This window comes from Camelus dromedarius, chromosome 28 (genome assembly GCF_036321535.1).
Source record: "Camelus dromedarius isolate mCamDro1 chromosome 28, mCamDro1.pat, whole genome shotgun sequence".
Lineage (NCBI taxonomy): Eukaryota > Metazoa > Chordata > Mammalia > Artiodactyla > Camelidae > Camelus > Camelus dromedarius.
Window position 1 is genome coordinate 18,253,122 of NC_087463.1, and position 20,955 is coordinate 18,274,076.

The window sequence follows — 20,955 nt, forward strand, 5'->3', positions numbered from 1 at the left end:
AAATAGCTTACTCTCTTAATATTTCCTCTCTAAAGCCCAAGAAAACATTTTTAAAATATTTTATGTTCAATTACTCTTTACAACTTCTTAAGTAGTTAGACTAAATAAACATGTCTGATCATATTAACATTTTTCTAGCTAATTTCATGTAATTGAAAATTTTATCTGTCAGACAAATTACAAAATACAGTGAGTGTTTTGAAATTTTTCTTAAAAGCAAACAAAATGTCAAACCATGGAAACAACTGGCTCCAAAAGTTTATCTCCAGGGACATCCATCCATGTCATTTCAATGGCACCAGGGTCACCTGGAGAACAGGGCGTTAGCAGATCATCTACTACGCTGTTAGGATCTGCTCGTGAAGGTCCGTGAACCTGGAATAAACAGGCATCTGAAATATTTGTTTGAACAAACTAAATGAACATTAATATTTAGATCCTTATTAGGAAACCTGAAAATGTACTGTTATTTTATATTTTGTTAAAATGTTTTCTTCTGAAAATAAATAAAGGGAATATACAACAAACAGTATAGTTGTCTCTGGGTGATGGGATAGATTTTGCTTGATTTTAATTGTTTTCTTGATGCTTTTCTGTATTTGAAATTTCCTGTAACAAATTACTTATATGATTGCAGGGAGGAAATAAGTTAAAATAAGAAAGACTTGCGTGCAGCTAAAATTTTTTTCTAATACTTAGTAAGTGCTAATAATCTTACAGACCCAAAATAGACCCACTCAAGAATTCTCTTAAGTTTCTCTATTTTCCACAGCTGAGAAATTTGTGATCTTTGGAAGGTTTATTATTGTAAAATGACTGAATCTTTTTGTCTTTCCCAACAAAAATGCTTTCTTCAAATATAAGTATAAAATTAAATGCTAAATGTAATTTCAGTGGTATTTTATGATTCATAACTGATTTAAAATAAAAAGTTTTAGTAACATCCAGAAAAAGAAATTTTGTGACACAGAGTGACACATCACAAATATATAGACAGGGACACATTTGTATCAAATTGGGGGCTAGCTGCTTTCATTCTTATTTTAATATTTGTTTTACAATGATCAATCTTAAATACTGTCTGAGGACTAGGGCAGAGGTGAAGAAATAAACATTCTTACTTTAATTATGTGTACTTTACTGCTTGTCTTTCCTCACAAAAATTCCAGCAGCAGGGATTTTTGTGTTTTTTTGACTGTTGTACTTTCTGACTTAGCTCTGGGCTCAGATTAGTATTTCAGACATTTAATAAATAAAATAAAAACAGGCAAACTTGTTCTTGCTAACTGGAAAATGGAGCAGAATATGGAGCCACACAGAGACCTGCTCTAGTTGGTGATACAAACGGCCTGATGTTATGACTGAGTTGGCTGCTTCAGCTTTTTGTCCTCCTGACAGGGGCCTGGCTTCAGGGTCACATGAGCTATCCCCGGGAGAAACACAGAGAATGGGAAGCTCAGCAGGAAAGGGCTGAGTTTCTAAGAAACCACAGTGTCTAAATGGCAAAGAGAATTTAAGAAAAAATATGACAGCTGTGGAACAAGCTTTATATTTCTCTCAGCAACAAAGTGGCTGAAGAAGAGATGAGTCATATTTACTGGGCTACTCAGGTAACATGACAGGTGTTTTGTGAACATTATTTCATCTCGTTCTCATAACAGCATTTCAAAGTAGTGTTATTATCATCCTTATTTAAGGGATGATAAAAATGAGACTTAAAAAGGTAATACAATTTGGTCAGGGAGATATGACAAGTAAATTGTGGAGTCAGGCTTCAAATTTAAGTTTTAATTCAAGCTCATTATTTTAAAAAGAACTTATTTTATTGTGGCATATAACAGACATACATGTATGCATATGAGAGTCATGACCTCTTAGTCTTGTCATGTACAGCTGGATTAGGTTTGTTAACAGTTCAGGATTTTCACATCTGTGTTCATGAGCATATTGGAGACTTGCCCTCAGCAAGAGCGTTGGTCCAAGTTACTTAAACTATGTTACTTAACTGGACATTACAAGATATCCAATTTTTTCTTTTTAAACAAAATTCTGTCTCAAACCATATATATATATAGTTCAAGCCATTCACGCAGACAGGATGGTGCACGGCAGGGGTAGGAGAGCAGAATGGTGGAGACTTCAGATTCTGAGGGACACTTATTCAGAGCAAAGCCACACCTCTGCTCCTCTCTAGCTGTACCCTGGCAAACAGTGTTACCATCCAAGTCCCAGTTTAATCATGTTAGCTTCTCAGTCTCAGACTGACCATCAGCAGGTGGCCACCTGCACCTGTGGCAGAGCTTCTGTGAGGACCAGATGAGACAGAAGATGAGGAGAGGACACAGGCCAGGCACGTGAACACTGAACACCAGCTGCTGTTATTTTCACTGTGTCACTGACGTGTAAACCTGCCAGATTCCGCTCAGGGGCATCTTAGTTACATCAGAGACAACCATATATTTAAGTTTCTATGCTTACATCAGAATAGTAAATACTTCAAAAATCACTGCATACAAAGTTTTAAAACACTTTGGGAGAACTTATTTTCAATGAAATGGAAACATGTGTTATGCTAACCCACTTATGGTCTCAAAACTTGATTTTAAAAATCTGCGAAAAAATAGGTGAAAAGTTCCTTACCTTTTTAAAATGGGTAGCTGACTGGACTTTCCTGACTGGCTGCATGAGTGCGTCACGCACAATGATACTTATGTCTGCCCCCGAATACCCTTCCGTTTTCTTCCCAAGTTCCCGGAAGTCTGCTTCTGTCAGACTGTTCTGAGTGGTCCCCAAGTGCAGTTTAAACATTGCTGCTCGGGCGTGGGCCTCAGGCAAAGGAATATAAATTCGCTTCTCAAATCTTCAAATGAAAGAAAAATTACACCAAGAATATTACTAGATAATAATATTTGATTTCCACTGAAAATTAGTGTTTCAAGACACAAGGTATTTAGATATTCTTATTTGTACAAAGCTAAGCTGAATAAAGTAACCGGGTGTATATCCAGAGTTAAACACATGTATTTAGGTTAATAAAAGGAAAATATCCAGAACACACTAACAACAAACAAAACCAAAATAGCCAGGGAACCAGCTTGGAGTGGCTTAGTCTTTCTTTGTGATTTCAGAGTTATTTTGGCCAGAGCCCGGAATTCATGACATGACATGCCCTACAAGATTAGTCTCCCATGGAATGATACTCTGAACTCTGATCAAGGGACAAATATGATTAAAAACATGAAAAGAGATGACAAAATAATTCTCTACATTCACAATAGCAAAATTACTCTAAATCTTATCATTTTGTTTGCATTCTTAGAATTTCAGCATATGGAGCCAAGGAGGAAGCAACAAAGAAAGGACGTTTTCTTCTTCAGATAATTATTCTCTGTAGCAGTAAGAATTTTAAGTCTCCAGTATCTCTAGAGATGGGCTCAGATTTAGGCAATCGTTCAGAAATAACCAGGGCCTTTCCCTTCTTGATACTGGATGGTAGTCTGAACATTCTGGCAAACCATCAAGTGAATGCGATAAAAGCAGCAAAAACTGCAGTGTTAATTTTTACCACACACAATTAAATGAACGGAAGAGGGAACTGTGAAGCTCTGAAGAGCAATGGGTCTGTATGCCTTTCCTGTGGCTCAAGTTCCATATTCAGTTTAAAAATTACAGACATAAATTTAACTCAAAATATATCTGGTTAGCATACTTTATCTTGCATAATTGTCATTTTGCTAGAAGTTTGTATGAAGGTTTTTCATTGAAATATCAAACTATATTTATAAATTTCTGAAGTATCAATGCACCTACTAAGCATAATTATAACTAAAATAAGCATTAGGTAACATACTTTGCAATGTGAAAGATTCCAGTAGGTGTAAATCTCGTATCTTCAACACAGCAGGCAAATGAACAAATGCTTGCCTCTCTTCCCCAAAGGCAAAGGGGCAGTAGGGCTCGGGCGCATTAAAAACATTCTGAAGTTATCAGAATGCCTCCTCACTACACAGAGCGGGAGTTAGCAGCCACTTGTTACATTGTAGTCAGAAATAAGATATTTACTATGTATTATCATACCTTCGCCTAATGGCAGAATCCAGAACCCAGGGTATATTTGTAGCTCCCAGAACCAAAATGCCATCATTGTCCACACCAACCCCTGCATCAAAATAGGTAACATTTTAAATATTCAGTGTTCTTGAAACCTCTTCTATATGTTCTCTGATGAATGTGGTGCTTTAAGGTTAAAATGCCTCATCTTGAGAGTCTCTCTGAAAAAAACTGTATTTAACTGAATTTTATAAGAATATGATGCAAATATTCTGAAGAACAGATACTGTTTCTGGCATGTTATGAGTCAATGTGTGAATCTCTTCACTATCCATATCAGTGAGCTCTACAAGCCGGTTACAACTGGGTAAAAATTATGTATGCATGTGGAAGACAATCAGAAGGAAACACTTGGCCTATAAGAATGGAGAAATTCTGCTTAAATTTTTTTCTATTATTGTGAATAATAATGGCTATACAATGAAGAGAAACTTTAAAAAATCAGTAATACTACCTTGCATTTGAACTAGGAACTCTGTCTTAATTCTACGTGCAGCTTCACTTTCATTTTCACTTCTTGAACCACACAGAGAATCAATTTCATCAATGAAGATAATGGAAGGTTTATTCTCTCTGGCAAGCTGGAATAAGTTCTTAACTAGCCTAAAAATAAATACAAGCTTTCAGTTTCTAAAAAAAAATAGTAAATGACACATGATAATGAAAAAACTAATAATGGGAGAAAATATTTGCAAATGATGCAACTGACAAAGGCTTCATTTCCAAAATATACAAACAGCTCACGCAACTCAACAACAACAAACAAACAAGCCAATCAAAAAATGGGCAGAAGACCCAAACAGACATTTCCCCAAAGAAGATCTACAGAAGGCCAAGACACATGGAAAGATGCTCAACACAGCTAATTATTAGAGAAATGCAAAATCAAAACTACAGTAAGGTATCACCTCACACTGCTCAGAACGGCCATCACTAAAAAGTCTACAAAAAACAAATGCTAGAGAGGGTGTGGAGAAAAGGGAACCCTCTCCTAAACCATAGTTGGGAATATTCGAAAACTGGTGCAGCCACTATGGAAAACAGCATGGAGGCTCCTTAAAAAACTAAATATAGAGTTGCCATATGATCCCGCAATATTACTCCTGGGCATACAACTGGAGAAAATTCTAATTTGAAAAGATACATGCACCCCAAAGTTCACAGCTGCACTATTCACAATAGTCAAGACATGGGAGCAACCTAAATGTCTATCAACAGATGAGTGGATAAAGAAGATGTGCTATATATATATATATATATATATATATATATATACATACACACAATGGAATACTACTCAGCCATAAAAAGAATGAAATAATGTCATTTGCAGCAACATGAATGGACCTAGAGGTTATCATACTAAGTAAAGTAAGTCAGAAAGAAAAATACCATATGATATCACTTACATGTGGAATCTAAAATATGATACAAATGAACTTATTTACAAAACAGAAACAGACTCACAGACATAGAAAACAAACTTCTGGTTACCAAAAGGGGAAAAGGGATGGGAGAGGGATAAATTAGGAGTTTGAGATTTGCAGACACAAACTACTATATATAAAATAGACAAACAAGGTCCTAGTGTATATCACAGGGAACTATATTCAATATCTTATAATAAGTCACAATGGAAAAGAATATGAAAAAGAATATATATATATAAAACTGAATCACTTTGCTGTATACCAAAAACTAACACAACATTGTAAATCAACTATACTTCAATAAAAAATTAAAAAAAAAAACCCAAAACAGAACAATATACTAAAATTATAGGAACTCTACAGAATAAAAAGCTTCATCATGTTTCGATCCAGAAAATAAGATTACTACATCTGGCATAATTAATTTTATAATTTAATACACTATAAATATATGCTATCTTTTCCCTAAGAAAGAAATTCTAAACTAGAGACTGATCTGACAGAGAAATGAATACCTGTGCTACGTCACTTCTTTGAATGTCTATTAATGACAGACATTCATAATGCAATCTACTACTTCATGTACTGATATAGTGACTACCAGGCAAAGAAGAACTAAAAAAATTGACTACTTACTTTTCACTTTCACCTAGCCACTTAGAAACAAGGTCAGAGGAAGATATCGAGAAAAACGTTGAGTTGTTTGCTTCTGTTGCTACAGCTTTGGCTAAATAGGATTTTCCTGTTCCAGGTGGTCCAAATAATAGGATTCCCCTCCAAGGTGTTCTCTTGCCTAAAATGTGCATTAGAAAAATAACATGAGAATTTCCAGATTGTTAATTTCAGTTACCACTGACATTATCCATAGTGAAGATTACTGTGAAGAAGTTTTCACTCTAAAGCTATCAATTTAATAAAACAAAATTTAAATAAATCGATCTAAGGTAAGTTATGTTTTAAATGTACTTCATTTACTTTTTCTAGAGACCACCTTGTCAAAAGTGTTTATCCAGCTATAATCCTTCTAACAGGAAGTTCATTGCTTGCTCACTCATTCAACCACCATGTATTGAAACCACTAGGTGCAGACAGAGAATTATGAATAGAAAAGGACTTCTACCTTCCATGGGCTTACAGTCTAGTGGGGGAAAAGAATTCAGTTAAAAGATACTTCTTGACCACCTACTATGTGCACTGCTCGATATCAGAATATTATAGGAGAAATCATATCCACAGGGGAAGGGCAGCTGTAAATATTTTCTTTTAAATATTTATGACCTTTGGAGGAGTGAAACTAACACAGTTTGGATGACTCATGAAGTTCTACTCAATTCGTGATTTGACAAGGAAGCACAGGTTACATTACACAGGGCATATTCCCTTTCCAAAGGCTAAGTAATGACAAGGGGGCTCCACCTTAAATCCCGGTTTTGCCCAAGTACAGCAAGTGAACAAATCAACTCTTTGTGTCTCAATTTTGCTAATGAGAAATTATACTGCTGCTTAAACAGACCAGGCTGGGTTACAACTGGCAATAAAATAACAAATACACATAAAAAAACTACTAGGTGTAAACTGTGGATGGGCACACGGTGTCTGCAAAAAAATGATATGCACATGACTGATGGCAAAACTAAATACTGTTCTGTTTATTGTTATGAAAGCCTCAACTTTCACTTGAATTCTATTTGCCTATTTCAAATGTCTGCAATTATACATCAGTATTCCCTTAAGTGTGGTGGCAGATGACATGCTTTTAGGTGGTTTACAGATACTTTTTATTTAAATAATTTTTTAAAATGCATTTTAGAAAAACACTACTTTTTCCGTTTACAGAGACAAAAAGAAGTCTTTTAAAATAAAATTACTAAGTCAAAACAAGTGAGATGATTCAAAAGTTCAAATACAGGCAAAACAATCTATGGTGTTAGAAGTGAAGAGAGTGATTACCTCAGGGGAGGAAAGAGGCAGAGAGGGATATCCAGGTTCTGATAATATTTTTTTTATCTGGGTGACGACTATACAGGTGTACTCTGTGATAATTTATAAAGCGGAACACTTGGGTTCCTGCATGTCTTCGTACATATATGCTATACTTGAGTAAAAAAGTTTGCTCTAAAAGTGAGTGATGTAAAGATAAATATTTTAAAAATGGTACGTGTATATGGAAAAATTCATGAAGATGATACACAAAGGACTCATGTTTGGGAAACACTGGTGTAAGTAACATAACATAAAATGAGTTCACCCATACTTTTGTACCTTTATAGGATTATGATGTCAACTTTTACACTGTTAGGCTCATATTCCTGAAGTGAGGTGGGAAGTCATACCTCGAAGCTAGGTGGACAACGAGTGGCCCACGGGTTCTCTGTTCATCACTGCTCTATACGACATCACTGCATGGACCTGTTCAGTTTGAGGCCAGTATCACAGATGTGCTCTCTACATAATCCAGCTTGTTTTAGAAGGATAAACCTCTGTTTCACTCTTAGACTCTGGGTATTGTCATATCACAAACACAAACTATCAGTCACAAAAAGGACAGTGGGAAGGAATGGCTTGGTGCAGCCAAATCCCCTACTGCTGGAGCTTGAAGCTCAACTACCTCCAAATGGTGGGCTGGCAGCACTCTCCTCACAGTGATGATGAGCTCCTACAGGACCCGCACTCCCATCAAACTGCTCAATAAACCTTACTTCTCTTTTTGAGAAACAGACATACTCCTATAAACCTAGTACGTGTCCACTAAAAACAATTCAGATGAAAGTCAAAAGAAAAATCACCCATAATCTGATCTCCTAGGCATACATTAACATTTTTACATCAATCTGTCTACACTTCTCAGCACACACATTTATTTAACAAACGTGGACTCCTACTATACATATTGTATAAACTGCTTTTTAATCTCTACGATATATGTGGATGTTCTTCCATGTCAATTATAATGCAGTCCAAATTTCTTAATGGGGATGTAGACTCTATTTTCTTGAGTGCACAGTATTCTACTGCATGTTGGTGATTTACCTGATGCCCGACTGGTTCACATTTAGGTTGTTTCGCAATATATATAATAAATACACATACGCAGAGAAGACAAATACCTCTGTATAAAGATCTTCCACTGCCTTACAATAGAATTTAAGGTAATAACTCACGATATAGTGACAAGAATTCACAGTATTTTATCCTCAGTCATCGATGTGTTTTCTAAAAACCATCAAAAAAATTATTTAAAAGTCATCTCACCGGTAAAGAGATGAGGAAATTTAATAGGCAATATCACGGCCTCTTTCAGTGCTTCTTTGGCTCCTTCAAGACCAGCAACATCGCTCCATTTCACATTCGGTCGCTCTATAACAATGGCACCTACAAAGAATTATGCCATCTTTAAATTAAGGAGGACTAGGCAATCAAATTTAGAAGACATGGAATATTGATTTTAAAGAAATACATTATACATTTGTCTGGAAAAGTTTTACGCATTGAAAGTATTTTTGAAATAGTGTGATGAGGAAGTAGTTGTTGGGGAGCAGCCTGCAGGGGTCAGGACGGCGTGGCTGGCTAGACAATCTAGGGTAAAGTCACTCCACTTCCTCATTGTGAAATAAAAGTAATACCACTTGCCCAAACTACTCAGACGAGTTAGTGTAAAGATCAAATGACATCATGGATATTAGAATGCTTGGAAAAGCACCAAACATTACATCAAGTAGCTACAATGTTTGAATACACTAATTATGAAATACCTCCTATTTTTCCTTAAAAGAACTGGTGCTCTAATGCTTTTCTTAATCACAGAAAGAAAAAATACTTAACAACTATAACTAAAGATAGGCAGAGGGATGGGTGAGTAGATAGAAGTGAGGAGGGGAGGGAGGGGAGAGGAGCAGGGAAAGGGAAGGGGGTGATGGAGAAGAGAAAGTGGACTCTTACAGATTTGCAATACTTTCCTGAGATTTGCCAGATTTTGTATTTGGCTTCTAAATAGATCTATTTACAGTTTTTGTACATTAACAATGTTATTTAAAAGATTTAGTTTTTGAATACAATGTATTCAAAAGTCACAGCAAACTATTGCAGTACAAGTACACAAAAGATTTCTTTTACTATAGCTTACTGGCAAAACTTTCTAATTACCTTTTATCAAAAAAGCTTTTCCAATTTTCCACTATATAGAAATTGTTCAACTACAAATTACTAAGTAGCCTGTTCTCGGGTGACGTGTAGTTGTTTTGGCTTTTGGTTTTTTTTGTTTGTTTGTTTGTTTTTTGATGTATAATTGTTTTAAGTTTATCACTACTTACACAATCAACTAATTATCTATAAAATTAGTTTTATGGGTATCTTATTCTCTTATGAAAGATCATCTATCATTATTCTAAGAGTGCTAATACCCTGCAACTTACTTTCCTAAAATATGAAAATCTTTAGTTGTATATTAAAATTAGATGAAACCATAAACATTTTTTGCAGTCTAAGAGTTCAGATGAAGTATAAATTAAGAAAAAAGCCAATTTGCTTTTTCTTTCAGATTACATGAGAAATATACATGAGAAAATACTACATTTTCTGATAGGATTTTGTGTCAGTTAAATGAAAGTAAATTTATATATAAGCATCAGCTAGTCAGCTGAAGTTTTCTGTCATGAATTTTTCTAAATATGTCATATTTTAACTTCACATTTGATTAATATTTTTCTCCTTAAAGTTTAAACTAGGCGACTTTGGAATGTTTAGTGACAAAAGATTATTTAGCTAAAAGTAAAATTAATTATTAGACACTGATTAATGGTTTGCAAAATTAAAAGGAAATAAAAGTTTTATTTGGAAAATAAAAGCCAAGCAATTTGATTGTTCCAATTATAAAAATTTAGTCAGTCTTTGTTTACATACTATTATACTAAAATTTAACTTCAAAGTCACTGCATATCAAAATTAGCTAACAGAAAACTCAAATCGTAAACTCTTTAATTTTAATTAATCAAAATTTACACTTCATGTCATAACCTAAAACAGAAGTAAAAGATTTAGAAAACTTTCAGGAAAAAAGAGGAAAGATTCAAAAAAGGATATTATACAATGAAATCCATCAGCAAACCAAGAAACTAAAAGATGGAAAAAAAGGATTCTCAGGTATGAAAGGCTAAGAATCCTTTCAAATTCTAATTCATCCTGAAATTCCAAATAAATTTCCTGACTTAAATATTCAAAGCGTTTGTATTTTTATACATTTCTGGGCCTTGTCATAACTGATAGGGAATTTAAAGAAAAATTCCCTATTAAAAATTGGATTGTATCTTTTTCAAAAGATACAATAGTAAAGATAACAATCCAATTTTTACTTTGGAGGGGATGGAGCCAGAAAGAGGGGGAACAAAATCAAAAAGAACAAATAGAAAAAAGCTTTTTGCCACACAAGTAAGATAAAGCCACTTGGCACAGACCACTGGGCTGCTCCCCCACAAAAAATTACTGAGGATGAAGCGTGCCCACACTGCTCCAGGCAGTGGAGTTACTGCCTGGACTACACCCAGAAACCCAGTTACTGCCCTTGGACTACACCCACCACTGAAGTTCTCAGCAGGTAAAATTATCCCTGTTAATGGTAGTGTTTTCAAGATACTATCATTACAGTATTCCCCTATACCTCCCAATAGGGTGGGTAAGACAGAAACATGACCAAAACAGAGAGACTAGAATAGCAAGGCTAAGGATCTGGCCAAGCTGGGTGTGCTCACCACTCACTAAGGCTGAGACTGTATGATAGATGTCCTTTCCAGTTACGCATTCTATTCGGCAAGGTTCAAATGAATAAAATACAGATTACCAATGATTGAGCATAAAATCCAACTTGAAAAATCATCAGCTACCATATCAAGGAACAATCAAACCTCAGTAACTAAAGAAGCAGCAATTAAATAGATGTCTTTTTAGATACACAGAGCTACTATTAACTGAGTCCTGAGAATTTCTCAGAGTATTAAGCAGTTTTTACATTGTCATTAATCTTTTAACAGCCCTGAAAGGAAAGTACTCTTAATTTCCATTTTAGAGTTGGGGGTCTCAGAATCTTAGAGGTTAGGGAACTTGTCCAAGATGAGGCAGATTTAAGTAGCAGACCCCAGGGTGGAATCCAGAGCTGAATGGAGCTGATACCTATGCCCCCTCCATCACGCCACAACACTACAGCAGAGAACAAAAGTGCTTTTAAAGGTGTGGAAGTTAAAAAACTGAAAGCAGAGAGAGAGAAATGTAAATGGGAACACTTGAAGTAGGATCAAAAAGCAGATGAGGAAGACCAGGTAGAAAACATGAAATAAACCATCAATGAATGAGCTCCAGCAATAGCAGTAAAAGTCAAGTGTGAGCCCTAATTCATTCTGTTCCTCTTGACAGGAAATTTTAATGCCATCAGATTTTATAGGGTGCTAATAGTATAACTGCTACCCTCTCTGAAAAGGGGCAAATAAGACAAAAAATCAAAGAGAGCAAGCTTTTTAAGACCAAAATAAAACTAAACAATATTTTTACTGCATGGAAAAAACCAACCCATTAGGGACTCTATAGAGCAAACACTATAAAAATGGTCTCAACAAAGCCAGCACATGACCACTGGGAACCAAAGCCAGTTCTTGAACCTCCTTTAAATACAAGGGGTTGGGGGTGGGGAAACAATTCAAACAGACAATTCACTGTGAGTTTTTCTTTTTTTAATAAGATAGTAAATTTAAAAATGAAATCTAAAGCAACCTTGAAGTTGATTCTGTAGTTTCTTTTTTTCAGGATCATCAGATTCTCCTTCCCCATCACTGTCATTCCTAATAAAAAGAATTTAATATATGCAAATGATCACTCATTGCTATCAAAATATGGCAAAAATGAAGGAATGATTAATCTGAAATATTTGTAATTTAAATGGCAAAATAAGACATACACATTAAAAGTTATTATTTTATTACTTTTAAGAGTATAAAGGAAACTATTCAATATCTTGCAATGACCTTTAATGAAAAAAGAATATGAAAATGAATATACGTATGTATATGCATGACCGGGACATTGTGCTGTACACCAGAAATTAACACATTGTAACTGACTATACTTCAATAAAAATTTTTTTTTATAAAAAGAGTATATTACACAAAATAGTAGCAGTCATATTGGCATCAATATGGAATCATGAACAGGAAGGGGACAAAAAGACCAGGATGAAGTCAGGAACTAGCTCCTAATTCCCATGACATATCTATGCATGCATTAACTCATAAATGACCCACACCTCATTCTACAAAAGATTTAAGATGAATTACATGAGTGTTGTAAACAACTACAACAAACAAATCAGGACCAGGCAAAACTATGTATTAGAAAAAGAAGCCATTAACTAGAAGGAAAAAACCCAGAATATTAACTCTTTAAGGTACAAAGGTCAATAACCCTCAGTCTGGGGGTTCTGAAGGATGGATGAAGCTTCTGATGAAAATGAACTGACCCCGAAGAATAAGGAGATCAACCCAGTCATTTCACAACCAGGGATTTATTCTGAGGAAATGATCAGAGTTCAGGATATGACTACACGGATAATCATGCCCTTATTCTTCACAATAGGGAAAAAATTAGAAATAATGCATGTTCAATTGTAAGGATTAGTATATAATAAAATACATTGCAGTCTTTAAAAATGATGTAGAAATAGTTTGCTGGAAAGATGTTCAAGATGTTTAGTGACAAAGTGATAAAGCAAAAAATACGGCATTACATCATTTTTCACATATAAGATAAAAGGAGGAATAAAAAGCTTGACAGGTATGACCTCAAGATGGGATGGCTTGGTTACCACAGGATGGTGGTGTTATTTATAGGTGAAGTGGAATCTGCAAACTAATTCAGCTAACACTCATGCCAACCTCCTTCTCCCATGCTTTCTTGTGAAGGATGTACCTAATTGCCCTTCCTAGGCGCCCCTGCAGCTAGGGCTCCACAAGTAACCAAAGTCCTCCTAGAAGGTGCAAGCAAGCCACTGAGGTGCGGGCTGCCCACAAGGAGACGCAGCTGTAGACGAAACCACTGGCTTTGCTGAGGGCGCCGTGGCAGGTTCTCCTGCCCGCTCCCTGGCACTGGACGTGCTTGGTGAGGGAGCAGGCAGCAGTGGTATCTGCTAGAACAACCCTGGTGGAGTGGGGCATCGCTCCCAGCTGTATGGCATCCAAACTTGTATGTTGTCACTTGGAACCACTTCCGGCACCATGAATAGAATGATCAGATGACGTGAGTAGACTGTTACCACTGCTCAGCACAGAGCTTGGCATGCGTACGTTAGGTGCTGAATATACAAGTTCTGCTTCTGTAAGTGATATATCTCCCGTCTAGGAAGACATTTCAGAAATGGGTTTTGATGTTTATAAATTATACTGTGTTGTTTTCTTTACAATGACAAAATAAAGCAAATTCGATGCAAATCCCTCCCAAAAACTTTACATATGATATCCAAAAAATTACTTACATTATTAATTTTTCATTTTGTGCATGTGCTCAGTACTAAGAGCCAATACCACTAGTCAAAGATTCAATTCACATATCACTTCCGTAATTTTAAACTTTAATACTACATAATAGCCAGAGGGTAAAGAACTGAGTACCATTCCTACCAAATGTTTTTTCTACTACTACCACCAAGCAGTCACGGAGAGCGATCTAAGTTATATCACCCCCTGAGCTTGGTAAACAGGAGATTGACAAACTTTTTCTGAAAAGGACCAGACAGTAAATATTTAAGCTTTGTCACCCACACAGCCTCTTGTCACAACTACTCAGCTTTGCTGGGGCAGCACAAAAGCGGCCACTGACCACAGGTGCATGAATGGATGAGGCTGTGTTCCGATAAAACTCTAGTTAAGAAAATAGGCAGTAGGTCAGATTTGGCCCATGAGTCACGGTTTGCCAACACCTAGTTTAAACAAAAGGAATTTACTTCACAAATTAAATTTAACTTTATCTTGTAATGCGATACAATTCGATCTCACCCGGTAAAATACATACCCCTTCTCGTCAGCTGGACTTGGCTGTCCCTCCTTCACTGGCTTCTGTGGTTTTTTCTCTTTCTTCTTCAGGTACTCCTTTAGTTTTTCTGCTCTATCAAGATATTCTGTACACTTTGCCCTGATACTCTGCTTGGCTTTATCGCCCTGTGCTTCATCTATTAAGGGGCAATGAGAGATTTTTTCCATTAGTATTCTACACAGACAGGTTTAAACTCATAGATACACTTTTCAACAAGGAAAATCTATTTTGGGGGAGAGAGAAAAGATCATCTCTAGCTCATGGGAACCAATGATGATTAACCTTTTCTACTCCTTCCTCCAGCACGGCTGGATGCCAACGGTGATGTGAGTCAGAAAGAGATCTGAACAAGACACTAGGATATTTTAAGTTAATGTTAAATAATAATAAAAATTATTTAATATTCTGTGGGTTTCATATTCTTCCTTTACATTCTGGGCAGATAGCTGAAAGCTGCTTGTCTCACAAAACCAGTCAGAAGACAAACAGAAATAAAGAAATGTTAACCATTCCCATTAATGTCTACATAAGCTTGATTTCAGAGTATAAAAAGTGATAGAAATCCCATATGTCAGGTGTATCATCAGTGTAGTAATTTTACTAAACAAAGTCCCCAGGGAGGCAAAAGGAGACTTCAGGGACATATGCAGTGCACGGCATTGGCCCCACCTTATACGTTATGATTCATTCTTAGCTGCACTTTACTTTGACAGAAAAACTTCAGCATTAAATCGGGAAGCTCGAAAGAAAATACTAAATTATGCAATTGCTAAGATTTTTATTTAAAAATAACTAAGTTTGCCAGAAAGACACTTTTTAAATGTCTTATTTCACTTATGTTCAGCATTAGGTTTAAAATCCACAAAGGCAGCCATTTCTTCCTTACTGTTGAATCCCAGTACCCAGAACAGTGCCTGGCATATGGGAAACATTAAGTACAAGTGTCCCCCAACCTATTTTTAAAACAGATTATTTTCAATGAGATGGTTATAAAATGAGTAGGTTCAGATTACATAATTTGGGTATATTACTAGCAAAATAAAAACTTACTTCCATTGACTATATGGCACTTTAATACGTTTAGGTGTCAAAGCTGTGCACATTTGTGGGCTGAGTACTTAAAAACTACTAACAGGCTAGTGGGATGTTTTTGCTAATGGTGATTTATAATTTTCTGGTATTGTATTTCAATTTTTTTGGCAGCTATATTGCTGATTTATTCTCTCCATATTTCAAAAGAATTTCAAAATAATAAAATAATTTTGTACACCATATAATTCAGGATACAGTTGGGCTGAGGGCACCACTTTATTTTTCACTAAGTAGACATATTTCAATTTTTATAAATGAAATAGAACAATCTTTTCTTCTAGTGCTTTTAAATAAATAAAACAAACAAACGAACAAACTATGACCTTACATTTAACTACATGGAGAAAATACTGTACAGCATGTTGGTAGAGCTGAAGGGCTTCCTCATAGTTCCCAGCTTTGTCTTCCTGGGCTGCTTTGCTAGCAAGATCTATCGCTTTCTGTTTGAAGGGAGGCAAAATCATACTATCAAAATCAAAGCATAGTGTAAGCTTGAAGTAAATAATCATGCTGCAAGTTTTCTTGAGAAATAAAAGCAACCTTAAAACAAAGCTATCCTTTTTTCTAAATCACAACTGCGTTGTATTGTAAATTGTAACTACACAAATTACATTCATTATATGGGTAAAAGCTATGTGAACACTGCTTTACCTAGTACCAATCACTAAGATTCTCAAACAATTTTTCACTCAACAAAAGTCAAACTCAAGGTTATTAAGGAATAATTGAATAATATGAAAATTCAAGTTAAAAGCATTTATGGAAATTCTCAAAATCAAATGCTGCTATATCTAAAGCATATAACAATAGTAAAATGTAAATGGTGTAAATCCTTTCAGAAGCAATGGGGCAATGAAAATATCAAGAATCTGAAAAACACTCAAATCTTTTAACCCAGTAATTAACTAAATGGTTTACCAAGCAAAGGCAATAACCAGAGAGGTCTTAAAAAACAAAAAACAAAACATGGAAACTTAAATTTTAAACAGCAGAAAGATACCACACAATATAATATTATAGAATTGTTAAAATAAAGTAACATTTGTGATAACATGGAAAAAGTATTTATAATGGAAGTTTTTAAAAAGCACAATACAATTTTTATATATAGCACAAGAGTATTTGAAACAATAGCAAATAGCACAGGAAAAAGATGAGAAGAAAATTTAACACAGCTTATCTTTGATAAAACTTGAGTTTCTCCAATTTTTATTTTTTCACATCTTCCAAAAATGTCCATAATTAATAAGAGCAACAGTTGCAGTATTAAAAACAAAACTAACTCTCAGAAATAGAGCCATATAAATATGTCCAACTGAATTTTGACCAAGACACAGAAAAGCAAGTTCATAGAGGAAAGATGTAGGCTTTTTAAGAAATGGTGCCAGAGCAACTGACCATCCATAAGCCAAAAAAAAAAAAAAAACCCAGGGAGAATACTCAAACTAAACTTCTCAGTTTATACAAAATTTACTCAAAAGGGATCACTAACTTAAATATAAAATATAAAACTATAAAATCTTTAGAAAAACAAAGAATATCTTCACAATCAAGGGCTAGGCAAAGAATTCTTAGACTGGACACCAAAAGCACTATATATATAAAGTATATACATGTACATGTATATATGTGTACATATATTTGTATATATACATAATGAAATCAGTATGATGTTGGCTTGAAAACACATACATAATCAATGGAACAGAAGAGAGAGCCTAAAAATAAACCAACACATATATGGTCAATTAATTTACCACAAAGGAGTACAAAATGTACAATGGGGAAAAAGACAGTCTCTTCAATAAACAGCACTGGGAAAATTGGATAGCCCTATATAAAAGGATGACAACAGACCACTATCTTACACCATACACAAAAATTAACTCAAAATGGATTTAAGATTTGAATCTACGACCTAAAACCATAAAACTTACTCCTAGAAGAAACATAGGTGGTAAGCTCCTTGACACTGGTCTTGGTGGTAATTTTCCAGACTTGATACCACAAGCAAGGCAACAAAAGCAAAAATAAATAAGTGCAACTACATCAAACAAAAAAGCTTCTGCACAGCAAAGGAAAGAATCAAGAGAATGAAAAGGTAACCCACTGAATGGGAGAAAATACTTGCAAATCATATATATCTGATAAGGGGTTAGTTAATAACCAGAAAACATAAAAAACTTATACAACTCAATAGCAAAAAACCCCAAACAATTTGATCAAAAAATGGGCAGAGGATTTGAAAAAACACTTTTCAAAAGACATACAGATGGCCAACAGGTACATGAAAAGGTGCTCAACATGACTAATCATCAGGGTCATGCAGATCAAAACAATGAGATATCACCTCACACCCATCAGAATGGTCATTATCAAAAAGACAAGAAATAACAAGAATCAAGGAGGGAGGGTGTAGCTCAAGTGGTAGAGCACATGCTCAGCATACACAAGGTCCTGGATTCAATCCCCAGTCCCTCCTCTAATACCAACCAACCAACCAACCTAATTACCCCACCCCCCACCCCAAAGAAAAGTATCGGTGAATATGCAGAGTACAGGGAACCCTTTAACTGTTACAGTCACTATGGAAAACAGTATGGAGGTTCCCCCCCAAAATTAAAAATAGAACTACCATATGATCTAGCATATCCACTCCTGGGTATTTAACTGAAGAAAATGAAAATACTAACTTGAAAAGCTATGTGCACCCCCATGTTCACTGCAGCATTATTTACAATAGCCAAGACATGGAAACAACCTAGTTCCACAGATAGATGAATGGATAAAGAAAAAAATAAATATACATGAAATATTTAGCCACAAAAAAGGAAATCTTGCCATTTGCAAAAACATGGATGGAACTTGAGGGCACTATGCCAAGTGAAGTACGTCAGACCAAGAAAGACAAAAACCATATGATCACACTTACATGTAGATCGTTAAAAAAAAAAAAAACTCCAAAAAGCAAAAACAAAAAATGAGATCATAGAGAACAGATTGGTGATTGCCAGAGGTCAGGACTGGATGAAATAGGCGAAGGAGGTCCAAAAGGTACAAACTTCTATTTATAAGATAAATAAGTTATGGGGATGTGATGTACAGTATGGTGACTACAATTAGTAATGCTGTATTGCATATTTTTGAAAGTTGGTAAGAGAGTAAATCTTGAAAGTTCTTACCACAGAAAAAAAATCTGTAACTATGTATGGTGACAGACTAACGTTAACTAGACTTACTGAGGTGATCGTTTCACAATATATACAAACAGTGAATCATGTTGTACATCTGAAACTAATATAATGTTATATGCCAATTACACCTCAAACCAAAAAAAAAAAAGAAAGAAAGAAAGAGATAAACTGGACCTCATTAAACTTAAAAACTTTTGGTCTATAAAAGAACCAGTTAAAAGGGTGAAAAGACAAGCTACAGACTGGGAGAAATGATAATAACCACATATTTGGGAAAGGACCAGTATTGAGAATATAGAAAGAACTCTCAAAACTCAACAGTTTAAAGACAACTGAAGTAGAAAATAAGCTAAATACATAAATAGACATTTCACCAAAGAGGATATACACATGACAAATACGCATATGAAAAGATGTTCAACATCGCTAGCTATTAGGGAAATGCAAATTAAAACCACAGTGAGGTATCACTAAACATATAGCAGAATGGCTAAAATTAAAAATAGTGACACTACCAAATGCTGGTGAGGATACAGAAAACTAGATCACTTACATATTGCTGCAATATAAAACGGTACAGCCACTCAGGGAAACATTCATTTTTTACAAATCTAAATATGCAACTACCATATGAATATGCACTCCTGGGCATTTATCTCAGAGAAATGAAGACTCAGCTCACACAAAAACTTGTACTCAGACATTCTAGATGTCCTTCGGAGGTTGCATGGTTAAACTGTGGTATACCCACACCAGGGAGTACTACTTAGTAACAAAAGGGAATGAGCTACTGATACATAAAACTTGGCTGAATCTTGAGGGAATTATGCAAAGTGAAAAGAACCAATCCCAAAAGGGTACGTACTGAATGATTCCATTCATATAACCTCAAAATGACAAAATCAGAGATGAACAGTTTAGTGCTGTCAGGAGACAGAGATGTAAGTGGAAGAGAAAGAGAAGTGACTGTGGTTATGAAAGGGCAACTAGGCGGATCCTTCTGGACAGAACTTTTCTGTATCACGATTGCGGTGAGAGATACAGGAATTAGCCCACGGGACGGAATTCTGACAGAAATAACCCACTGGACGTGCATGCGTACACTGCCCAGCCCATACACAGGGGTACAAGTAGAACTGGGCAAACTGGAGTAAGATGGAAAAACGCAATCAGTGTCAACACCCAGGTTGTGATATTGCCCTACAGTTTCACAACGTGCTCTCCTGGGGGGACAGCTGGGTGAAAGGCACACAAGATCTGTCTGTATTATTTCACACAACTGCAAGTGAATCTATGATTATCTCAAAATGAAATTTTTATTAAAAAAAACTTTAATATCTTAAAATATGTAGAAATAAAGTACAGCATGGTTTATTAACACATTCCACCTGGTTTAATTTAGGTAGTAAAACTATTCAACAGAAAGAGCCAGTAGAAAAAAACAATCATGGATATGCTATATTAGAAATAAGTATATAATTAAGGTAAGAAATTACCCAAATAATCAGAAAACTAATCATATATTAAGAATATTATATTTTGAAGCAGTTGCTTGTGAACTGCCTACAGATGGGATAAATGGCAAGAAAAAGCCTTCCATCTCAGGGGGAAGAAAAATAAATGGTGTATTTTAGAATTGATCAAATGTAGCGGTACATGTTCAAATAGCCTGAACTTAAAGCTAAATTTTCAAGTTTGATAAGCTCAGCAGGATATAAAGGGTGGAGTCACAGCACGTGGTCAACTGGTGGTCTGGTGCACCTGGGCACATAAAACGCACCGGAAGGCTCAGCCGGCTAAGTCACGTAGCAGAAGTGAGTTCTTTCTTTTTCTAGCTGTAACTTCCTTCTCATATTATTCTGAATTGCTGTACCATTCACCTCTTCAGCCATGCATCCCCTTCATTTGCAGTCAGCCCTCTTTTAGGAACCAAAATGATATTTGCTGAAAGAAAACTCGTACAGTCAATATTTAACAATCTAGCTCCAAATATGGTGCCCATGACTTTAAAGCAGCTTTTCTCTGATGAGGGACATGTCTATATTTGCACTGTCCAATATAGG

At 35.4% G+C, this 20,955-nt stretch overlaps 1 protein-coding gene across 4 annotated transcripts in view; it reads right to left on the reverse strand.

Annotated features, from left to right (window-relative positions):
- The window catches only part of VPS4B (vacuolar protein sorting 4 homolog B), a 32,454-nt gene that overhangs the window by 5,791 nt on the left and 5,708 nt on the right, over positions 1-20,955 (reverse strand). For 3 of the 4 annotated variants that reach the window (XR_004133367.2, XM_010979996.3, XM_064480399.1), the window contains 9 exons: positions 16,027-16,138; positions 14,586-14,742; positions 12,297-12,364; positions 8,793-8,912; positions 6,177-6,333; positions 4,565-4,713; positions 4,078-4,159; positions 2,641-2,860; positions 235-375 (listed from right to left, as the gene is read on the reverse strand). Coding sequence is in view for 3 of the 4 variants with exons in the window: in XM_010979996.3 (XP_010978298.1) it covers positions 235-375; positions 2,641-2,860; positions 4,078-4,159; positions 4,565-4,713; positions 6,177-6,333; positions 8,793-8,912; positions 12,297-12,364; positions 14,586-14,742; positions 16,027-16,138 (1,206 nt within the window). In the remaining variant the exon portion in view is untranslated. Of the gene's footprint in view, positions 1-234; positions 376-2,640; positions 2,861-4,077; positions 4,160-4,564; positions 4,714-6,176; positions 6,334-8,792; positions 8,913-12,296; positions 12,365-14,585; positions 14,743-16,026; positions 16,139-20,672; positions 20,813-20,955 lie in introns of those variants that run through there. The other variant, XM_064480400.1, reaches the window with a different exon arrangement.